At 41.9% G+C, this 20,615-nt stretch overlaps 2 protein-coding genes across 2 annotated transcripts in view; one reads left to right on the top strand and one right to left on the bottom strand.

Moving 5' to 3' along the window:
* GALNT1 (polypeptide N-acetylgalactosaminyltransferase 1) overlaps positions 1 to 20,615 on the top strand; it is a 63,003-nt gene that overhangs the window by 20,249 nt on the left and 22,139 nt on the right. The window contains exons 2-3 of the mRNA XM_063131189.1: positions 3,204 to 3,428; positions 6,550 to 6,724. Coding sequence (XP_062987259.1) covers positions 3,290 to 3,428; positions 6,550 to 6,724 — 314 coding nt within the window. The 5' untranslated portion in view covers positions 3,204 to 3,289. The remainder of the gene's footprint in view (positions 1 to 3,203; positions 3,429 to 6,549; positions 6,725 to 20,615) is intronic.
* LOC134392287 (cytosolic Fe-S cluster assembly factor NUBP2-like) lies at positions 13,468 to 14,273 on the bottom strand. Its single transcript, XM_063116487.1, has one exon. The coding sequence runs from the start codon at positions 14,142 to 14,144 to the stop codon at positions 13,518 to 13,520; it is 627 nt and encodes a 208-aa protein (XP_062972557.1). The 5' UTR covers positions 14,145 to 14,273; the 3' UTR covers positions 13,468 to 13,517.

Below are 20,615 nucleotides of genomic sequence, written 5' to 3' on the forward strand. Positions count from 1 at the left end.
CTGACTATTATTTCTTTTTTATTATTATTTTCAGTCTTGTTTCTTATCTTCCTATGTATCTGATTGAAAATGTGCCACTTTTAAAAAATAAATCGGAGTCCGAGACTGCACTCGGCTATTCATGTTTATGTAATAGAGGTGTAATTTGTTAGAAATCCCACTTTTTTATTATCTTTGTACCATCCAAAGAGATTATTTGTTTCAGAACTTTGTTCTAAGTATTTATAATTCTTCTCCATTTGTATAGTTATAATGCAAAATCTGATTTTGCAAAAAACAGCAAGAGTGAATATCTTATAACACGGCACACATCTATAAAAGCCAACATACTGCTGCAGCCTTGACCTTTATTCCATGTCAGAATACCACTGCATTTGTGGCAGCTTGTGTTGGTGTTGAGCTGTCAGCCATGTCTCTTCAACACTAATGTATGAAGCATACTATATAGCAGCTACATGACTTCTGGCTTTTAATTTCTGTACATCTGTGTCAAGGAGACTTCTGTCACAGAAAATACCAGTCCCTGAGAAAACTAAAACAGCAGAGGAAGAGCGTCCTCCTCCTCTGTCATTTGACGGTTTATTTAGAGAGAACATGTAGAGGCACTGATACCTTCAGGCATGTCAGATTCTTCAGTTTAGGCATTAAGGGCACTGAGAGGAAAAGCCTCCGCTCTTGATTCCTCAACAGTTTTGGTCACTTGATGAGATAATTTTTCTAATAGGTTCTGTCACACTCGAGGAAATTCTGCATTTAAATATGGGTTTCCTGATGCAGTTGTTACTAGTGAACCGTATTTTTGGGAGTTACAATTTTTGTCATGAAAAGTGGACTTCCATGGAGGGGCAAAACATTCTATCTTAATGGTATTTGGCAATTGGTCAGTCTCCAGGTAGATGTAGGAATGACTTTTGTCTGAAACCCTGGAGAGTTATTGACACTCAGTGTAGACCTAATCCAGTGTGCGGTGGTTCTCCATCTGGCTCACAGAGCCTCCTTTGCCTCCAAGACCTGCTCCCTGGAAGAATCCTCACTGGAGGAGTCCCTGCAGTTGCGGGAAAACTCAGCTTGGATGTGTCCCCAGCTTGGGTGTCATGCGTTTTCTTTAGCTGGTGCTTCGACGTTGATGAGGGCATGGCATGGCCGTGCCCCCTGATGTCATCCAGGCCACTGAAGGTCAGGCAGGGGTCATTTGGTTCCCCACACCTAAACTGTTTCCCACCCCTTGTGTAGATAATACTGAGCTCAATGGAACTATGATCTGACTTTATAACATGTTCAGTTTTTACATGCCCATTTGTAGGATTGATAGGCTGTTATTTCAGTGCCATTTTTAGAGCACCTTCATCACTGCTTGATCTCAGCTAATCACAGATTATGTAATGAACATGTTATCAAAGTGCAATGTATGCAACTAGATTTTGCTACATGATACATCCCTGAGCTTTCCTATTGCCTTGCGCTGGATATGGGCAGAGGGAACATGTGCTGTTGCCCAGGCAACTGGCAATACTCCCTGCATATGGGCAGATTGGTTTGTTGCCTGCCAACCTGCCCTAGGTTTGGGCAGCTTTGTTATGAATAGTTGGGGCACAAAGCAGACTAACATCCAGAATAATTGCATCTGACCAAGAGTCCATTTTCCTGAGGCAATTTTTTTTCCATAAAGGAAGGAAGCTTGGACGCTAATCTGAACATGCTGTACTTAATATTTCTAGACTGGTAGTTTGTGGTAGGATGTAATTTTCATGGGAGTACTTACATAATTTTTAGAGGTGACTATAAAAAAACATTCTTTACATGTGTGAACATACTGGAAAAGTTTACTAATGAATAAGACAACCTACTTAACCAGTTTCTGTTTTCTCTAGTATTTTGGAGGAAGAATATTAAAGCGGCTTTTAAATTTTATGTTTTAGTCTTAGACTGTGGTTGTCTCAAACTCTTTTTCACCATCACTGTACTTCAGTGGCATGCACCCATTTATAATATCTGAATCTGTTCTTTTATTATGCCTGTCTCCTTTTATTTGAATTCTTGAACTTGTTCAACACTTCTGAGGAACTTAAAAGTAACTTAACTGTATTCATGTTTGTTAGCTTCTCTAGCAAGCTATAAACAAAACCACTGGAAATGATTGCAGAAAATGGCCTTAGAGTGCCTGTACTATTTTATCTATTCCACACAGCTATTTCAAACCTATTAAATATTTGTTCCCTAACTCATTTCCTATAGTTTGATCCATGAAATGTCCAAATTGGATTATTATTTACAAAGTTAGGACTGTAAATGGGAGACATGATCATACCCGTGAAAGCAGGTACAAGCCAACAGTGAGAAATGCTTTAGTCACCTCCCAATTAGACTAATCCAACACTGGCTGCCTTTGTGAAGTGCCTCGAAACTTCAGCTGGTGCTAAACGTTACAGCCAGACTGTTGTCTGTGGTGTGCTATATGGACCATATTACACTGGTTTTGCGGCTGTTGCACTGTCTACAGATTTGTTTCTGAGCCCAATTCAAGGTGCTAAATGGAATGGGATCAGGATATCTGAAGGATTACCTGGGCTTGTTTGAAAACAACAAAAAACCTTCCAGCAGGACTTTTTTCCATGACTATTGAAGGATGATACTGTGTCACAGCCTGTTCGTCCATGGAAGAATTACAAGTTCTATACATGTTTTGACAGCCTCATGTTAATGGTATTTAATCGGTAGCATCTTCATTTTCTAGCTTTGGAGAAGCAGGCCATCCATGTTTCAGTTGCTTTTATGGCTAGGAGGTGCAGAGTAGAAGCACAAAAGCTTACCTTTGGAGATTATTACAACTTGTTCATGTTGAGATCTTTTACATGTTTGGAAATGAGAGAGATGTCCCAAGCAGTAATGAATACAATGGCATGCATCGCGTGCCTATCTTAGAGAGTAAATAAAAGCACATAATTTCTTCCTAAATTTTCATTGAGGGCTACCATTGTCTGAATAGTTTGGGGATAATGAGAAATCTGATTTCATTATCTGATCTGTACATTTTGCTTTAGTTTATTGAGAACTGGCATGTTCAGTAAGATCTGGCTTAATAGAGTCCCTGTACATCAAGCAGTTCATGTTTCCTAAGCATCATTTTGGAAACTTGAGAACTATTTTCAGTAAGATACTTTATTCTTCAGATCCTCTAACTTTTTACTTTTTTCTCTCCCTAGATGCAGAACATGATCTCTGAAATGGATTTAAAGCAGTGTCATTAAGTCAAATGCAAGAAATAAGTGTTTATTGAAGTCAAAGTGCCATGAAAAAATTTGCATATTGCAAGGTGGTTCTTGCCACCTCACTGGTTTGGGTCTTTTTGGATATGTTTTTGTTACTTTACTTCAGTGAATGCAACAAATGTGATGAGAAAAAAGAGCGAGGCCTTCCACCTGGGGATGGTGAGTACATACTTCCTTATCCACAGACATTACAAATTTCAGTTAGCAGAAAAAAAGCTTCATTTCATAGTGAATCACATTAAGTTGGCTTGTGACTCATGCAATTTGGTGGACTGTTGTTTGAAAAAAGCAAGTGCGAAGCTTGCTTGGACACATTGAACTAGCTTTTTGGATGCTGGCTCTAGACTATACCAGAGACACGCAGCTGATAGATAGATGATGATGTTGCACTGCAGGGGACATATTCTAGCACATCTGGGAGGGTAAAGAGGACAAAATAATGCATTTGAGCTTTAGAGATGGGGAAGGGGAAATTCAGAAAATGTCTGTTTATACTATTTACATACACTGAAAGAAAGCAGTTTCCTTCCTCCATTCCTTCCCAATATCATTGGCTGTGGAACATTCTGAAGCTAAAGTGCTTTATAAGAGCCTGCCTTGAGCTACAATATAAGCCAATAATTTGTAGCCGCAATAATGAATTCATTTATTTATTCTATAATGAGGAAATCAAAATGATCCTAGCATTATGGAAAAATTCTGGTACTCTTTAACATGACAGCTGTAATCATCTAGTAGCTGCAGTCTGTATTTAGTGTTGTTTGGCCAACAGGGCTGAATCTTAAACACTGCATCAGACTACTCTGGAGGCAACACTGAAAACATGCAACCTTGTCCCAGTTCCAAATCTTACTATGGAAATTGGCAGTTTGTACCTAATTCTAATTGCTGTCATTCCCTGTAGAAGCTTAAATAATTAAGTCAAGCCTCCAAGCAGAATCATAATACACCCTAGATATGATCTTAACAATCATTAAACTAGCTGGCATTAAACTTTTTGATTAAATATGCTAGTTCACTAAAGACTTACTATTGATAATGCCCAGCTGCTTGCTGAGAAATTGACTATACCCTTGGTGTGGAACAAATTGACTATGCTCACCACATCAGATGGGAGGGCTTGCCACCCTTGGCTGTGCTTGCACTGATTGCCATAGTGAAGGGCACCAGTGCTAATACTAAAGGGCACCATTTAAAAGACTTATCATTCTACTACTTGACAAGTATTAAATGTTTGCCATCATAGCACAGATCAGCTATGACTGGCTAATAAAACAGTTGTTCAGTTTGGCAGGTAACTTATTGTAGTAAAAAAATTATGAGGTGAGGCACTAGACTTCATATGAGATATGAGGAATATCTTGTGTGGAGTAGCTGCTTTGATCACCATTCAATTTAAACACACATACATTAAATTGAAAGAGAGACTTTGACAGGTCTGCTGGCTGTAGTGGGGTACAACTGCAACGGCAACATATTGGCACTGTTTGCATGATGTAGCCTAATATGTATTTTACCCACGGCGAGGCTTTGCGGCATGCAGGTTGTTTGCTGCCGCCATTTTGAATGTGTAACCCCCACTTGGGGTTGTGTGGTGTGAACCCAGTGAGCGGGGGTCATGCAAGGCTTAAACAACCCTTGCATAACCCATGGTCAGTTTTAGGGGTTTGCGCGGGTTGTTTAACCCTCACATAACCCATGTTCTCACAACATGACAACCCCTAAGAGGGTGTTTCATATACAGCCTGACAGCCATGGACACTGTGGCTTGTCGTAGTTTAAATAACCTATGACAAGCTGTGGCATGTCGTCTGAGCCTTCCCTAGTCTGGTGCCCTCCAGATTTATTGAGCTACAACTCCCATCATCCCCATTCAGCATTGCCATTAGCTTTATTGATGGCAGTTGCAGTCCAGCACATCTGGAGGGCACCAGGATGGGGAAGGGTGGTATATATATTTATATGCCTCATTTTAAACCGAGTTTTGAACACAACTTAGAATAAAGCATGAACAGTACAAAACTGCATAAGCATAAAAACAAAATAACAGTAAAACTGAATAGAGCAACAATATAAACAAGAAGCGAAAGTAGCAGTATAAAGCCTAAAAAAAATTGGGGGTGGGGGGCAAACTCCAGCTGCTGTAGTTTGCAACAGTAAATCTACAACAGATCAGAGCTGCCATCTTCCTTAAGGAAGTCCTGTGGGTTTGCGGCAGCAGCTGGACATTGGGCCAAATGGTCTGAAGCACTTGGGCTGCTTCGGGCTGAAGCGACCCAATCTGGTCCCACCTTCGATTCGGGGTTCAGGACTGAGGTGATGCACATCCTTAATCTTAACACTAGTTTTAAGTATTGGTGTCTTTCAGCCTTTTAAATTCTGCTTTAACTTCTGCATTTCCTGTTTGTCCTATTAAAAATACAGCTCTTTAAGGCTAAGACACTGACCCAGTTCACCTTGGTGTGACATCTGAACTAGACCAGTGTTTCTGACCTTAACGTGCAGCTTCCTGCAGTGTTCTCTTCTCAACTTATCAAAGGATTTTAGTGGAAAGAAAAAATATACAATTCTGCATTTGTACAGATTGTTGGTGAGGGAAATCTTGAAACCATCAATAAGGATTGTCCTGAAGCAGTGTCATTGCATAGTTACCTGATTCAGTTGACTGGAAAGTAGCATCTTTGGGTAATCTGAAACAGAAGTTTGGACCTCTGAGGGCTAATATGTCATTGCCTCCTGACATCCATACTTTGGTGCCTTCTATGTGCCGCTGTTATGTTTCAGTTTTGTTCTGTTTGCTTTGACATTCAATGTTGCTTTCATCTATTCAGTCACATACTTGTCATAATCAGTATGTCATTCTAGAACACTTGTTTCAGAATAGCCTGTATGCAAAAAAACTGTCAGAATGTGTTAAAGTTGCAGTAGACCAGGGGGTGGGCAACTTCCCAGACTCAGGGAGGGCACATTTCCCTCCTCCCCCAGACCATGCTGGGGGCTACTCCCCTGCCCTGCCACCAGCAAAATTCAGTGATGTGACAGCAGCAGAGAAAAAAACTTCAAAATACCCCCCCCAGCAATTTAAAGCAAAAAGTCACAGTTTGCCACCAAAATTGGTGCTTGCATTCTCTACTAAATACTTTTAAATCCAATTTAATGGTATGACTCACAATCCTATTTTTCTCAGTGTTAAATATCTTTATATTCAATATTTATAGTGATTTGATTATAGCCTTTAGTCTCTTTTAAACTGTTTTATTAATACAGACATTGTTATTAGTTCCAGAACTGGTACAGAAACCTCATGAAGGCCCAGGAGAAATGGGAAAACCTGTTGTTATTTCTAAAGAGGATCAAGAAAAAATGAAGGAAATGTTTAAAATAAACCAGTTTAATTTAATGGCAAGTGAAATGATTGCACTCAATAGGACTTTACCTGATGTCAGATTGGAAGGGTAAGTGCAGTTACTGTGCTTTAAAGCTATATACATTTAAAAAGAACATTTGAATTCTTTAGAGTTGCAGATACTGGTATGAAATATATAAAATGTTCTCAGAATTTGTTTTTATATACTGTGCTTTCTGAGCTGTTAAGTGCAAATAACATTTCAGTGCCAAATGAATATATCTAACTATCTGGAGTTACAGATAGTAGATATTATTTTAAAATGACAGTTTTGCAGAAAAAAACACAGTTTGGAAAAATGGTCTAACATCTTCAGTGGACCTACTTGCGCATCCTCATGTAATAGGAACACATGAAATACTTCCTTACATTTCATTACCTTTTCAAATGGTAGAAGTTGGTAAGTACAATGAAAACAGTAGCTCTTACCATTTTGTTTTGTAATATTTGTAACTTTTTTAGCTCACTTTTTTTTCCGTTTTGGAGTTAAGCCCTTGCCTACGTGGCATGATACAGTTGTCTTAATATGGCACTATAGCTGACATTGACATGATATAACTATTGGTAGCTCTTGCCCATTGTGGCTAGAGAAGTGGAGGGCAAGGCAGCCAACAGTAGCTGGAGCCAGGGCTAATAGATTGAGTTGGGGGTAACAATAGGCAGCGCTACTACACAAAACCACTCATTTGGATCCAATTTTTTTCTGATGAAACAGAGAACCGTTTCGCTGAAAGGCAAAGTGAGGCTGAATTCTTGATACACTGTATTATAGCCAATTGTAAAAGTCTCACATAGCTGTACTACTCTGTCGGTGTAGCTTATAATTCCCCATTTTTTAATGAGTTATGTAAAGCTTTACCAAAAAAAAAAAAAGGGACACGTGCAGCACTTTTCCACTCTAACAAAATATGAATTTGCCACTTAACCAAAGCTTAGAACAGGCTACTTCATAGGTTGCGCGGATGTAAGAGAGAACAGGGCACAAGCCACACCTGCTGAAATTCCTTCTTGTACACAACTATTACAACCCTAGGAGTCTTGTTCTCTTGTGCAACTGCTTCCCCCCTACTCACACACCAATTCCTGTCTTCGCTTGCTTCCCCAGTGAGTAAACCCCATTGAACTCATTTGGACTTACTTCTGAGTAAACCAATGTAGAATTGATCTGCATATCCCATCTGCCCCTCTTTCCGATCCACCCCTGTCCCCACATCCATGTCCCGCCACCCCCCCGTCCCCACCTGCTGTGTCCCGCTGCTGCTGCCAGTGTCCCTAGCTGCTCTGTCCCGCTGCCGTTGCCAATGTCCCCAGCTGGCATTTCTTGTCACCATGTCCAGCCTGCAGGACATGGTGATCCTGGACGACAGGGATCGCCATGTCCTGCAGGCCGGACATGGCGACAACAGGAAATGCTGGCTGGGGAAATTGGCGGCGGCAGCAGGACAGAGTGGCTGGGGACATTGGCAGCGGCAGCGGGACATAGCAGGTGGGGACGGGGGTGGGTGGTGGGACATGGATGTGGGGAAGGGGGGATTGGAGGCCAGGGGAGGTCGTGGGGGGGAATCGGGGGAAGGGGGGGCAGGGGTCCCTATTTTTTTAAAAAAATTCCTTACCTTGGTCGTTGGTACGCTCCTGCGCACGCGGCCGCTTTAAGTAAAAAGAAAATGGCGGACGCGATGGGGCTTCCTTCGGCCCCGTCCGCCTCTGGTGTAGATGGGGCCTACAGGCCGCGCTACTTCTAGCGTGGCCTGGCCCCTCCTCACCGCCGGATTCGGTGGTACGTCTAGCAAGGCCCTATGAATCATGTCAAGTGCATGTTAAACAGGGAAACCCTTAATCTCTCATGGAACTATATGGAAGCTAGCCTGAGTGGAATCTATACTATTATTGTTTTGCATACTGGAAGAACAGAATGGTGATAAAGTAGAAAAATGTTTGCTAAATTCAGAATTGATTACCTTAGAGGTTTACGATTCTAGCTCAACTGGTGTGTGTTTTACAAGAAAAATATAACTTAACTGGTTATGTGTGGTGTTCTTTGTCCATAGATGTTGCATGTACTGCAGTTCTTACTTGAAGTGTTATTTGTATGGTTCAATGGGGGAAAAGTGTGTGTGTGTATTAATACTTAATCTCTTCAGCTGCAAAGGGCTGGACTAGATCTAAAAGGTTGTATCCAATGGTGTCATTTCGCAAACTCTAGTGCTTGTGTAGCCCTGCCAAATCTTTCAGTTGTGGAAGTGCATTATGCTAGTGGAGTGTGCTCAAGCAGAACTTGCATTGGATTCTCCCCTTGTGCATAGTTCTGAACTTAGTTTCTGCTAGTGCAACATCATTTACACTAGCGGATTGACACTGTTGGATATTGTCCAATGATTTTAAGTTACATGAGGGTAGATTTCAGTTGAACATTAGGAGAACTTCTTGAAGGTAACAGCAGTTTGACAATGGAACTAATTTCTGAGGTGCTGTCCCTCGGTGGAGCAAAAGGTGGCCAGAAATCTGTTGGAATGCTCTATCTCTGGATTTCCTGCATTGAGCAAGGAGTTGACCTATAAGGCTCCCTGCAGTTCTACGATCTATCAGTTGTAATTGTCTCATTTGCAGATATTTGAGAGAGCATCTTCTCCTTTACTAGTCTCGTCATCAGATGAGGCAATCCTGGTAATTCTGCATGGACCTATGGTTTGTTTGGAGTCCACTTAGACTAGAGCCTGCAGTGTGTTGCCCTCTCTGTGGAATTCTCTACCAATTGTTGTCGGGGAGGAATCAAGGTTGTTTTGTTCTCGCCATCTGCTAAAGACACTTTGATTGGGACTCTTATTGGATATAGAGCAGCATATAAATTCTGTAAATAATAAAATAAATATGGCTGGCTGTAACTTAGAGAAGAACTGATAGCCTGTAAAGTATTGCTCCTGATCTTAATTAATTTTGTTTAATCTGTTGCAGAATGCTGGCATTAACTCTCCCATACTGATAACATAGCAAATCTTTTAGCTGTTTAGCCATGCAGTCTTAAAAACTTCTTAAAATACTTTTTCCTCTAAAAATTTATAGTGGAAGATGTTTGCATTTGCAACTCTGCAATCAGTCCCATCAGAAAAGAAAATCTTGTGCTAGTGATTGCTTTTCCCTTGCAATGTGGCTTTCCCCTAATCAGGAGCAGTGATGGCAAGCACTTCAAGGGCCATCTAGACCTCCCTGCTTGACATAACAGGTGGTTGAGTAGGGTGGATAAAAATTAATAATTTACTTTATCAAAGAATCATACGTTATTTTTTAAATAACGGTTTTTAATTGTGCAATACTTGGCAAAAGCAGGATATAAATGCAATAAAATATAAATAAATATTGAAAACCCCTGCATCTCCTTGCATCTAATCTCCTTGCATATGATTTGCTTCTGAGCCACAGACTCTCAAAACCCGCCTTATATTAACTTGGCGCCTAGGATAATTCATCAAATAAGAAATTCTGTTAGAAAAGAAGGATTGCTGATTTTATATTAATATAGCACTTGAAAGCAGTAACAATAATTAGGAGCACTACTTAAAGGGTGACGGAAGAAAGGCATTTGATAAGGAAGGTGTTGCATGTCAGCCTAAGTTTGTCTTCAAACATACATATACAGCAGCCTCTCCCAAATAGTGTTGTCTAGATGTCTTGGATTTCAGCTCCCATCAGCCCCATTCAGCATGTCTGATGGTCAGAAAATGCTGGGAACTGTAGTCTAAAAAAACCTGGAGGCCACCACGTTGAGGAAGTCTGGTGAAGAGTTGGGTTCAGATGCACCTTTACCTTGTGGACCTCATATTTCACGAAGCATGCAGTTCCACTTAGAGTAGGCTTTCCCTCTTGTACTGAGTACCCCTGCTCAACATGTCTGTCCTGTCTAGGTTGAGCTTAAGCTTCTTCAGTTATCCAACATCACCACGCTCAGCATATGCAGAGACAGCACTACCTCAACTGGAGTACATAAGAAGAAGAAATTGACAGTGCACTCCATAATCCCAGATGACTTACTCCAGAAGTTTCATATAGCTATTAAAAAGTATGGGGTACAAAATTGACCCTTGATGAACCTCACAAGACAAATCCACGGGGAGGAGCAGTTGTCTCCATTGCTTTCTGAAACCTTCCCTGGATGCAGAAACTCTGAAAGGCCATATTTGTTTTACTTCAATTTTTTTAAAAAAACATTGTAATTGTACATTCACCTTTGTGCTCTAGGATAAAAGCCAACAAATGGTTCACATTTATAGAAAACTTACTTAACAGCAAGTTAAAATTAATTACATGTCTTAAAGTTAATTTCATTGTTTCACAATAGAAGTTAATTAATTTGTTTCTGCAATTAGTATGTTATCCAACATATTGGTTGGTCCTTTTGTTCTAAAAAATGCTTTAAAAATACTTGACCAATGTTTGACCAAACTTTTTTTCAACTGATCAAATGCCCAATCCTAATATATACATTATTTTTTAGATCTTGATTTCTTGTATTCAAAGCATGTTTAATTATATTTGGAGTCGCCTGTTAAAAAAGGGACTATTCTTCCATTAATGGTCATGTGGCAACTTAATTTGTTCTTCTTCGTGGTCTCTGTGCATCACACATATGGGCTCTGCGCCTGCGCAGGGCCAGCTTCGGAAACTTCTCTAGCTGAAAGTCTTTTAGGCGGGAACCCCTCCCCCACCGTCCACTGAGCATGCTCGGGGATTCCCGGCTAATCCCCTCAGTTCTCTTCAACCGCCTGTGGGTCAACAGCTTGTGGAGACTTCTCGTGTGTGGTATACTTTACCTCAGCTGAAAATATTCTATTTTCCTTCTTGTCTTTTCTCTCCAATGGACATCTGTCCACCACATCAGGCAGTGTATACCTTGCAGGCTAACCACCAATTTCAAGGTTTCCATTCCAGAGTCTCTGCGCTCTGAGTGCTTTGCTTTCAATGGAGAGCGTTTTATTACCATGATGTCTGATGTCATCATTTTTGGGGCTCCTCCCCTCCCTTGGAAGAGGAGGGCACACAATGTTAAATGGGCCACGTCTCCTGAGAATACCATACAAGCATGGATACTGGCTTTAGTACCGTGATGGGGATACGTACAACCGTGATCAATGTCATTGCGACCGATACACAGGGCTCAGCTGTTACAGCCACAATGTGTCAGCACAATTATTATTATTATTATTTATTTATTTATATAGCACCATCAATGTACATGGTGCTGTACAGAGTAAAACAATAAATAGCAAGACCCTGCCACATAGGCTTACATTCTAATAAAATCATAATAAAACAATAAGGAGGGGAAGAGAATGCACCAAACAGGCAGTATAAAAGTCAGAACAAAATCAAGTTTTAAAAGCTTTAGGAAAAAGAAAAGTTTTTAGCTGAGCTTTAAAAGCTGCGATTGAACTTGTAGTTCTCAAATGTTCTCGAAGAGCGTTCCAGGTGTAAGGGGCAGCAGAAGAAAATGGACGAAGCCGAGCAAGAGAAGTAGAGACCCTTGGGCAGGTGAGAAACATGGCATCAGAGGAGCGAAGAGCACGAGCGGGGCAATAGTGTGAGATGAGAGAGGAAAGATAGGAAGGAACCAGACAGTGAAAAGCTTTGTAGGTCAACAGGAGAAGTTTATATTGGATTCTGAAGTGAATTGGAAGCCAATGAAGAGATTTCAGCAGTGGAGTAACATGGTCAGAGCGGCGAAAAAGGTAGGGGGATCACTAATGGAAACTACAAGCCCCACTGCCTGACTCTTGGTAATTTTAGCCAACTCATGGCCCTGGTAGCCTTCAGAAGCCAGTAGCTAGGAGGGAAAAGCACACAAGGTAAGAAGGGCACCTTACTTTACCCCCCTGAACACCCTGTAATTGACTCGAAAAGAGAGAGAAAGCTCAGGATGCAAAGTCTTGTATTAGTGGAAATCCGAACGCGTTTCAGCGTCTAACTGATTTTTAAGGCTTTGTTCAAGTGGTTCTAAAAATGTCTGCGGAGATTCCGAGAACAAAACATCTCCTGCTGTAATTCACCGGCGACCTAGCAGACGCCTCTTCCCCCTTGAAAAAGGCCTAAAAATAAAGTAGGGCCCGAAACCCACTGGGCTTCCCACAAATAAAATCTTTGCATCTTGAGATGTCGCTCTCTCCCTTTTGGGTCTACCTCGGATGTTTGCGTCACCCCGCAATTACGCCAATAATACCTGAGAAATAAGGGGTAAGGTATAAACACACGCACACGTCAACACACGTGGGCCTTGATTGCAACGAGACAGAATGTTTAATGGGTGCTGTGTGGCCACAAATTCCTGAGTCGTGATTCGTTCTGCAGAGCAGTAGAGGAGCTACATTTTCAAGAGACACGGCTTTCGTACGGACTCCTGTCTTGTACAGGGGATGCGCCTCGCTGGGAGTATGCTGTGTCGGCTTCACAAGGGGCTTTGGTGCGAGGTGATGGAGCGAGGGCAGCGTCAGAAGTACCAGATGCCACAGTCCTGCCGGCAGCTTTGTTGGGGGAGAGAAAGAGAGTGTGGACGTGAGCAGTGCCATCGTTACCCTGAGCTCTTGGCAGCCGAAATGCTGAATGCAGGGTTAAAAAACCCGATCACAGGCTGGAATCCTCGAAGGCAGACACAGAGAGTCTCGCATCCAGAAGGGAAAAAGTGCTGCTCACAGCCTGCTTGTGCTGAGTTTTGGCTCTAGCAGAGTCCCTTCAAGCCTGTCACTGCCTGAAGACGTCTCTCCCTGCCTTGCTGATCCCATTTCCTGGACAGCTTCTCTTGCTTCTCTTTGCGTGAAGGGGAGGCGCCGGCGTAGTTTCCAGCCTTCGCACCCGCCTCAGGAGCTGTGACTGGACGCCCCTGCCAAGATTTGCTGGGCGATATTGGCTAGCGCAGGGAAGGCCGAACTCTTGGGAAATTCCTGCAGGAAGTCGCTGCCTTCTTCCAAGCTCCGGCTCAGCTGTGGGTCGAGCGGCACGCAGCCAAGGAACGGCACCCTGGCGTGCTTGGCCAGCTCCTGCCCGCCCCCTTTGGAAAAGAGATTTGTGCATTCCGAGCAGTGCGGGCAGACAAAGCCGCTCATGTTCTCTATGATCCCGAGGACGCGCAAGCCCGTCTTCTTGCAGAAGGTCAGCTCCCACCTCACGTCCCCCATGGAGACGGCCTGCGTTGTTGTAACCAACACTGCCCCCAGCGGCTTGTACGGTCGGAGGGATTCAATGGTGGAGATGTGCTCGTCAGAAGTCCCGGGCAACGTATCCACGATCAAGAAGTCGAGTTCTCCCCAGGCCACGTCGCTGACAAACTGTTTTATCAACGCATTTTTCTTGGGTCCTCTCCATACATCCGGCTTCTCCAGGAGGAAGCCAATGGACATGAGGGCGATGCCTTTGTCTTGGTCCACAAAGACCGGCACCCAGCCGCCGTCACACTGGTGAATGTCTCGGTCCTGCGCATTGAGCATGCGAGGGATGCTGGGGCCACAGAGGTCCGCGTCCAGGATCCCGACCTTTTTCCCAGCGTGATGCAACGCCAACGCCAGCTCTGTCGAAATGGTGCTCTTCCCTACGCCTCCTTTCCCCGACAGCACCAGGACAATTACTTAGCTTTTCCCCATTCCACCCCCATTCCATGGGACATCAGGAGATCAACTTGGGGAAGATGAGTTAGAGCATAAGAATAGACCTGATTCCCTTCAATCCTTTGAGGACCATCAGTCGGTCTCAACATTGCTCTCTTCTGCATCACCTACACAGGGCAGAACCTCCTTTGGAGGACTTATACCACTTCCCGGTCATTGAAGATGACCAGGCTTGGTATTGAGACACATAACTAGGAAAATAAAGTGCAGGATTTTGTATCTCATGCTGTATGTACTGAGAAGCCAAATCCAGTGTCGATATTTTTCCTCCCAGCACTGCTTCTGACAGTTAAAAATTCCTGGAAGGGCCCTTCTTTGATGGCTCTGACATTGGAAAGTGCAGAATCTTTACATAAGGTCCAGTAATCGACATGGGTTTTTTTTCTTTATGTACCCATGTTTCAATTCTATATTAGTTCAGTTAGCCCCAAGGGGAGTTTTCAGAACATATTCATCTGCTTTGGGCCCCGGAGTCATACACTATCTAGTTATGATGTCCAGATACAACTTTTCCTCTTGTCAGCAACTTAACATGACCCGTCACTTCACTGAGAGTTGAGAGCGATGGTGCGCGCTCTGGCGCTTCGCATGCATACCTATGATTAGCAGGTCTCACTCTGTGAACTAGATTGAGGACCTCCCGTCCGATGGTGAAGGATTGTTCAATCTCATTGCTCATCTTGTTTCCTGCATCAGAACCAGCAAATTACAGATGACACACTGTCCTTCTTAATGCTGCTCTTCAAGAAGGGAGTAGGTTTTGCCCCATACACATAAAGTATGCATACTTCCATATAGCCATTCAGAACACTTGCCAGAGGTACCTTGGGTTTATCATAAGTACCGATATGTCCCAGTTTGGGTGCGTCTATTGGACCTAAGCACAGCCCACCGAATGTTTGCAAAATATATGGCAGTTCATTTGCCTACACAGGGTGAAAGTCTACCTATATTTAGACAACTGGCTTCTAGTGGCATCTTAGAAGAGGATGCTGTCAAAGGCAGTGGGACTAATCCTCAATTTATTGAGCTCTCTGGACCTCATAGTAGAAACCACAATGTTAGACTGTCAATCCTTACCCCCTGATATATGGGACATAATTCTAGCAGCTAAGAAACTAGCGACTAGAAAGTCATATGCTACCAAATGGGAAGCTCACTCCTCCTTTGCACTAAGCAGGAATGAGAAACCCCTTTCAGAGCCTATTTCCACCATCCTCACTTTCCTTTTTTCCTTGTTAAAAGAGGCCTTAAGTTTCCTCACTTAGAGTTTATCTGGCAGCGATTTCTGCCTCACATTTATGGATTCAGGGCTGTTCGGTCTTCACTCATCCACTGGTTAAGCGCTTTATGAAAGGGATGAAAGATACAGTTCCACCCCATTTTTCCCTTGTTCCGCAATGGAGCCTTTCCGTGGTGCTCAAAGCACTGTCTGCCAAGCCTTTCGTACTGTTGGCAAAGACAGATTTGCGTTTACCGACTTTTAAGGTGGTATTCCTTGTTGCCATAACGTCTGCTAGACGTGCATCAGAGTTAGCAGCACTCCGTATGGATTCACCTTATACGGTTTTTCATGCCGACAAAGTGGTCCTTAGACCGGACCCAGCTTTCTTCCAAAGGTTGTTTCTCCTTTCACCTTGGGCAGGATTTTACTCTGCCAAGCTTTTTCCTTGCGCCGACAACTCTTCTTGAGTCAACACTACATACGCTGGACAGAACAGTGACTCTCCAGAGATCCCTAAGATTTTTTGTTTGTTATGGGTCAAACAAAAGGGACTCCAAGCATCTCCGCAGAGAATATCTGCTTGGGTTTTTCAGACTATTAAATTAGCCTATGAACTTGTTGGCCAAATCAACGGATTGCCGATAAGAGGCACAGTCTCTACGCGCTCTGATGTCCAGACGGTAGTGACTGGCAAAAGTCAGAGGTGTCGACCAGGTATCCGCTTTGCAGAGGTCCGGTATGGCAATACCTCTTTCAAAGCTGTCTTTGAAAGAGGTATTGCCATACCGGACCTCTGCAAAGCGGATACCTGGTCGACACCTCTGACTTTTGCCAGTCACTACCGTCTGGACATCAGAGCGCGTAGAGACTGTGCCTCTTATCGGCAATCCGTTGAATTTTCATCCATCACCTGACACCACCCACCTCCGGGTAGTCAGCTTGTTATTCACCCATATGTGTGATGCACAGAGACCACGAAGAAGAAAGACAGGTTGCTTACCTGTAACTGCAGTTCTTCGAGTGGTCATCTGTGCAGTCACACAACCCTCCCACCGTCCCCGTTATGGTGTCATTTTTTGATTACCTGGTGGTTCACCTCAGTGAGACTATTTAGGCGGTTTCAAGAACTGAGGGGATTAGCCGGGAACCCCTGAGCATGCTCAGTGGACGGTGGGGGAGGGGTTCCCGCCTAAAAGGCTTTCAGCTAGAGAAGTTTCCGAAGCTGGCCCTGCGCAGGCGCAGAGCCCCCATATGTGTGACTGCACAGATGACCACTCGAAGAACTACAGTTACAGGTAAGCAACCTGTCTTTTTCAGTTGCCAGAATGGCTGACTTCCCTTTTTTTGTACTATGCTTGAATAACCCCAAGGACTTACTTTAAGGGGCTAGAAAGTTTTCTTGAAAACTCAAAAGTAGAATCGGGTTGATGCAGCTAGTGTGGTGTTACCCTCTCCTCAGTCTTGGTTTGCATTCATCAAAAAGATCAAATGCTTTTTTTCCTTGTATACCCAATCCTTCCTCACTTCTACAATACTTTTGGAAGTTAATTTTGGGAAAATAAAGTCGACTTAGGCATTTCTTGTGCCACTTTAGAAATTGTGATTTAGTAGGAATGAAGATCAGGAATGTACATCTATGTATAAGGTTATGATTACTCTGTTTAAAATAGAAGTTGGTGATGCAAGGTTTTAAGTAGTCTACATTATTACCTGTAGGATAGAAGTCCCCAACATTTCTAGGTGACTACAGAAATGGGGTTGCTGCCCACCTGAAAAGAGCTAATACAGTATATCAGTCTCCTTTGTTTCCTTTTCTGCTGAGGAACCTTCCTTTTTGTCTTAGTATAAGAGGTATAGACTATTCAGATTTGTTTTCCTTAAGTGCATACATAACACCATGTTTGGGCCCATCACAGAACTTGGTCTAAGATTTCCTTCAGGTATATGGATGTTAAAGTGAATTTTCTAGGAAACATTAGCATCTAAATCTTGATTATTTTTCCTTCTTCTCAGAAGTAACTAACTTCAAATATCTAATAGTTTTGTAACATCTCATACTGATTTACAGTTTGATATTTCAAGCTTCATTCAGTTAGCATGTAGAATAATTTTATAAGACAAACAACAGAACCTTTAAGTCTTTTTTGTCAGAAAGAGCTCTCTTGAGAGCAGCTGGCTCTTACCATAAACACTAGAAAAGCTTCAGGCGTTTTCCTTTTGTGAATTCTGCTTGAACCACAATGGTTTTAAGGACCATTTTGGATTTTGTTTCCAGGGTCTAAAGAAGATTTCTACTTTATTGAATCATGAAATATTGCGACTTTCTTATATCCAAATCTTTGAACTGAGAAGAGAGGAAAATTTCTTACTCTTGCTGTCAGGTAAATTATGAATTAATGTTAAGGACAGATTTAGACTTAACTGGGAAACAATGTGTAGATGCCAGCAAGATCATGTTTTCGTAGTAGATAGAATAATGGAGATTTATTGAGTGACTCGGAGTCTTAATACAAAAGTTCTTATCCATTTTCTTGGAAAGTGTTGCTGTTGAATTCTACTGATCCTTCTGCTATGCACTTGTCTCATTTAGTAAGATGACTGTTCTTGACTCTTATTATTAAGTTCATGACTATGATATTCTGCAGGGAGATACTTGCTGCCTGTTGGATGGAAATACAAAATATGCTTTCATATAATGTTTTGATGTGTTCTGCATGGAACCAAACTTCTAGGAGTATCTCATAAATGTTGTTTTTATGTCTATAAAATATACTATAGGCAAATAAAATTTTCAAAGGTTGAAAATATTTTCTCAATACTCCTCTCCCACCCTCACCATTTGCCAGTATTTTAGTGGCATCTTTAAGATAATTTGATTCAAAATTTCAGCTTAGAATGGCAGGTGCTTGGCTTTTTTGTCTGCTGGGGATTATTATAAATTTTGACCTATTCTGGTTGGTAGTTAAAATCGATGAACATTACTTATTTTGGGGTAATTGATTTACCCTTGGTGAGATACCAGTGTTTTTTCTGTCTTAATATCACAATTGTTTTATGCGTGTCTGGTTCTGTGGATCAATGTCTTCTCTTCAAATAGGCCTAGATCAAGTCATTTGGGTCTATGAAACTACTGTAGAAGATTTTGTTCAATTTTAGATAATGTACATAGAGATTTCATCCTAGCTGTAGAATTCTACACTTCAGCATCACCAGTTCGGTGGCTTTCAAGGTAGTGTTGTAAAGGTTGTAATAAAGTGGGTCAGTTTTACTGCAGACATTAAAATTTTCTCTTCACGTTCTTATGATCAAAAGATCATGTTATTTTCAAGATTTAAGGCCTGTATCAAGAGTACTGTTTGGCTAACCAGGCAGCAGCTTCATTTGTCTTTTCTTGGGGAGCTGTTAAACTTGTGTGTGTGTGTTGCATTTTACAAGTAATCCTACTTGCCACAGCTTTTAGATGTATGGCAATTCTCAATCTGATTTTCTGTTACTGTGCAGTATATCTTTAAATCTGTTCAGTAGTCTTTGGGCCATTGAAATGATAGTCAAAGTACCATTCATCTCTTAGATGTAGCTGTATTGCAATAAACCCTTCTATCTTCTTAGTGCTAATCCTGTCTGTCAATTAACTCTCCATTTGGCAGAAGTTAATAATAATAATAACAATAATAATAATATTTCTTACCCACCTCTCCCTTTGGATCGAGGCGAGGAACAACATTAGCACAGGAATCAACACATCTTAAAAATTCTTGATTTTACATTGATCTGGGTAGGCCTGCCGGAAAAGGCTAGACTTCAAAGCTGCCTTAAAATTATGCCCAATTTCCAAAGCTATCATCTCAAGATAGGTGGTCTTTCAATAATACAGTAAATTAAGGTTGCAGGCATCAATTGATCAGTGCAACTACTCAACTAAAACATAAATAGTAGATGAATCCCCATCCAACTACCTACTGAACTGGTAGAGCTGAGAACTTTTGTGATAAAATGGCTTATAAATCCTGTAAATAAATTAAAAATAAACTGGCAAAGACCATTCCCTCTGCTTGATGCACAGGCACATCAATTTCCTTTTCCTGTGCTGAGTTGGAAAATAACTTTTCCTTCCAATTTCTGTACAAATATATAAAGGTTGCTTTCCTTTTATAGTGAAACCGCTGTGACTTTCTTCTTAACAATGACTGCAAGCAGCAGAACCTGACAGTTGAAATCTGTGTCAGCCTATTTAAAGCTGGACAACTTGCACAATTCTTGATACATGTTTCAGTTTTCAGTTTGAGTCCCAGCACTGGGAAAAAGGCGGAATATAAATAATAATAATAATAATAATAATAATAATAATAATAATAATTCATTGCTTAATTACCTATCAGGCTTTTGCATATGCATCAGACTAAGAACACAAGAACAAGAAAATACGAAATGTGAACGTATAAAGGAATCAAACTAAATATAAGAACAAAGTGATAAAAATAATAAATGCCAACAACTGATTCGTGTACTAAAAATTATTAATTATAATAGTTTAGAATCATAGAATAGTAGAGTTGGAAGGGGCCTATAAGGCCATCAAGTCCAACCCTCCACTCAGTGCAGGAATCCACCCTAAAGCCTACCTGACAGATGGTTGTCCAGCTGCTTCTTGAATGCCTCATGTGGAGGAGCCCACAACCTCCCTAGGTAACTGGTTCCATTGTTGTACTACTCTAACAGTGAGGAAGTTTTTCTTGATGTCCAGCCGGAATCTGGCTTCCTGTAACTTGAGCCCATTATTCCGTGTCCTGCACTCTGGGAGGATCGAGAAGAGATCCTGACCCTCCTATGTGTGACAACCTTTCAAGTATTTGAAGAGTGTTATCATGTCTCCCCTCAATCTTCTCTTCTCCAGGCTAAACATGCCCAGTTCTTTCAGTCTCTCTTCATAGGGCTTTGTTTCCAGACCCCTGAACAACTTGGTTGCCCTCCTCTGAACATGCTCCAGCTTGTCTGGGCACCATGCTTCATACTTCTTGAAGTATGGTGCCCAGAACTGGACGCAATACTCAAGATGAGGCCTAACCAAG

This window comes from Elgaria multicarinata, chromosome 1 (genome assembly GCF_023053635.1).
Source record: "Elgaria multicarinata webbii isolate HBS135686 ecotype San Diego chromosome 1, rElgMul1.1.pri, whole genome shotgun sequence".
Taxonomy (NCBI): domain Eukaryota; kingdom Metazoa; phylum Chordata; class Lepidosauria; order Squamata; family Anguidae; genus Elgaria; species Elgaria multicarinata.

What these genes read in the sequence shown, in the direction of transcription:
- LOC134392287 (XM_063116487.1), bottom strand. Translation starts at nt 14,144, where the DNA reads ATGCTCAATGCGCAGGACCGAGACATTCACCAGTGTGACGGCGGCTGG.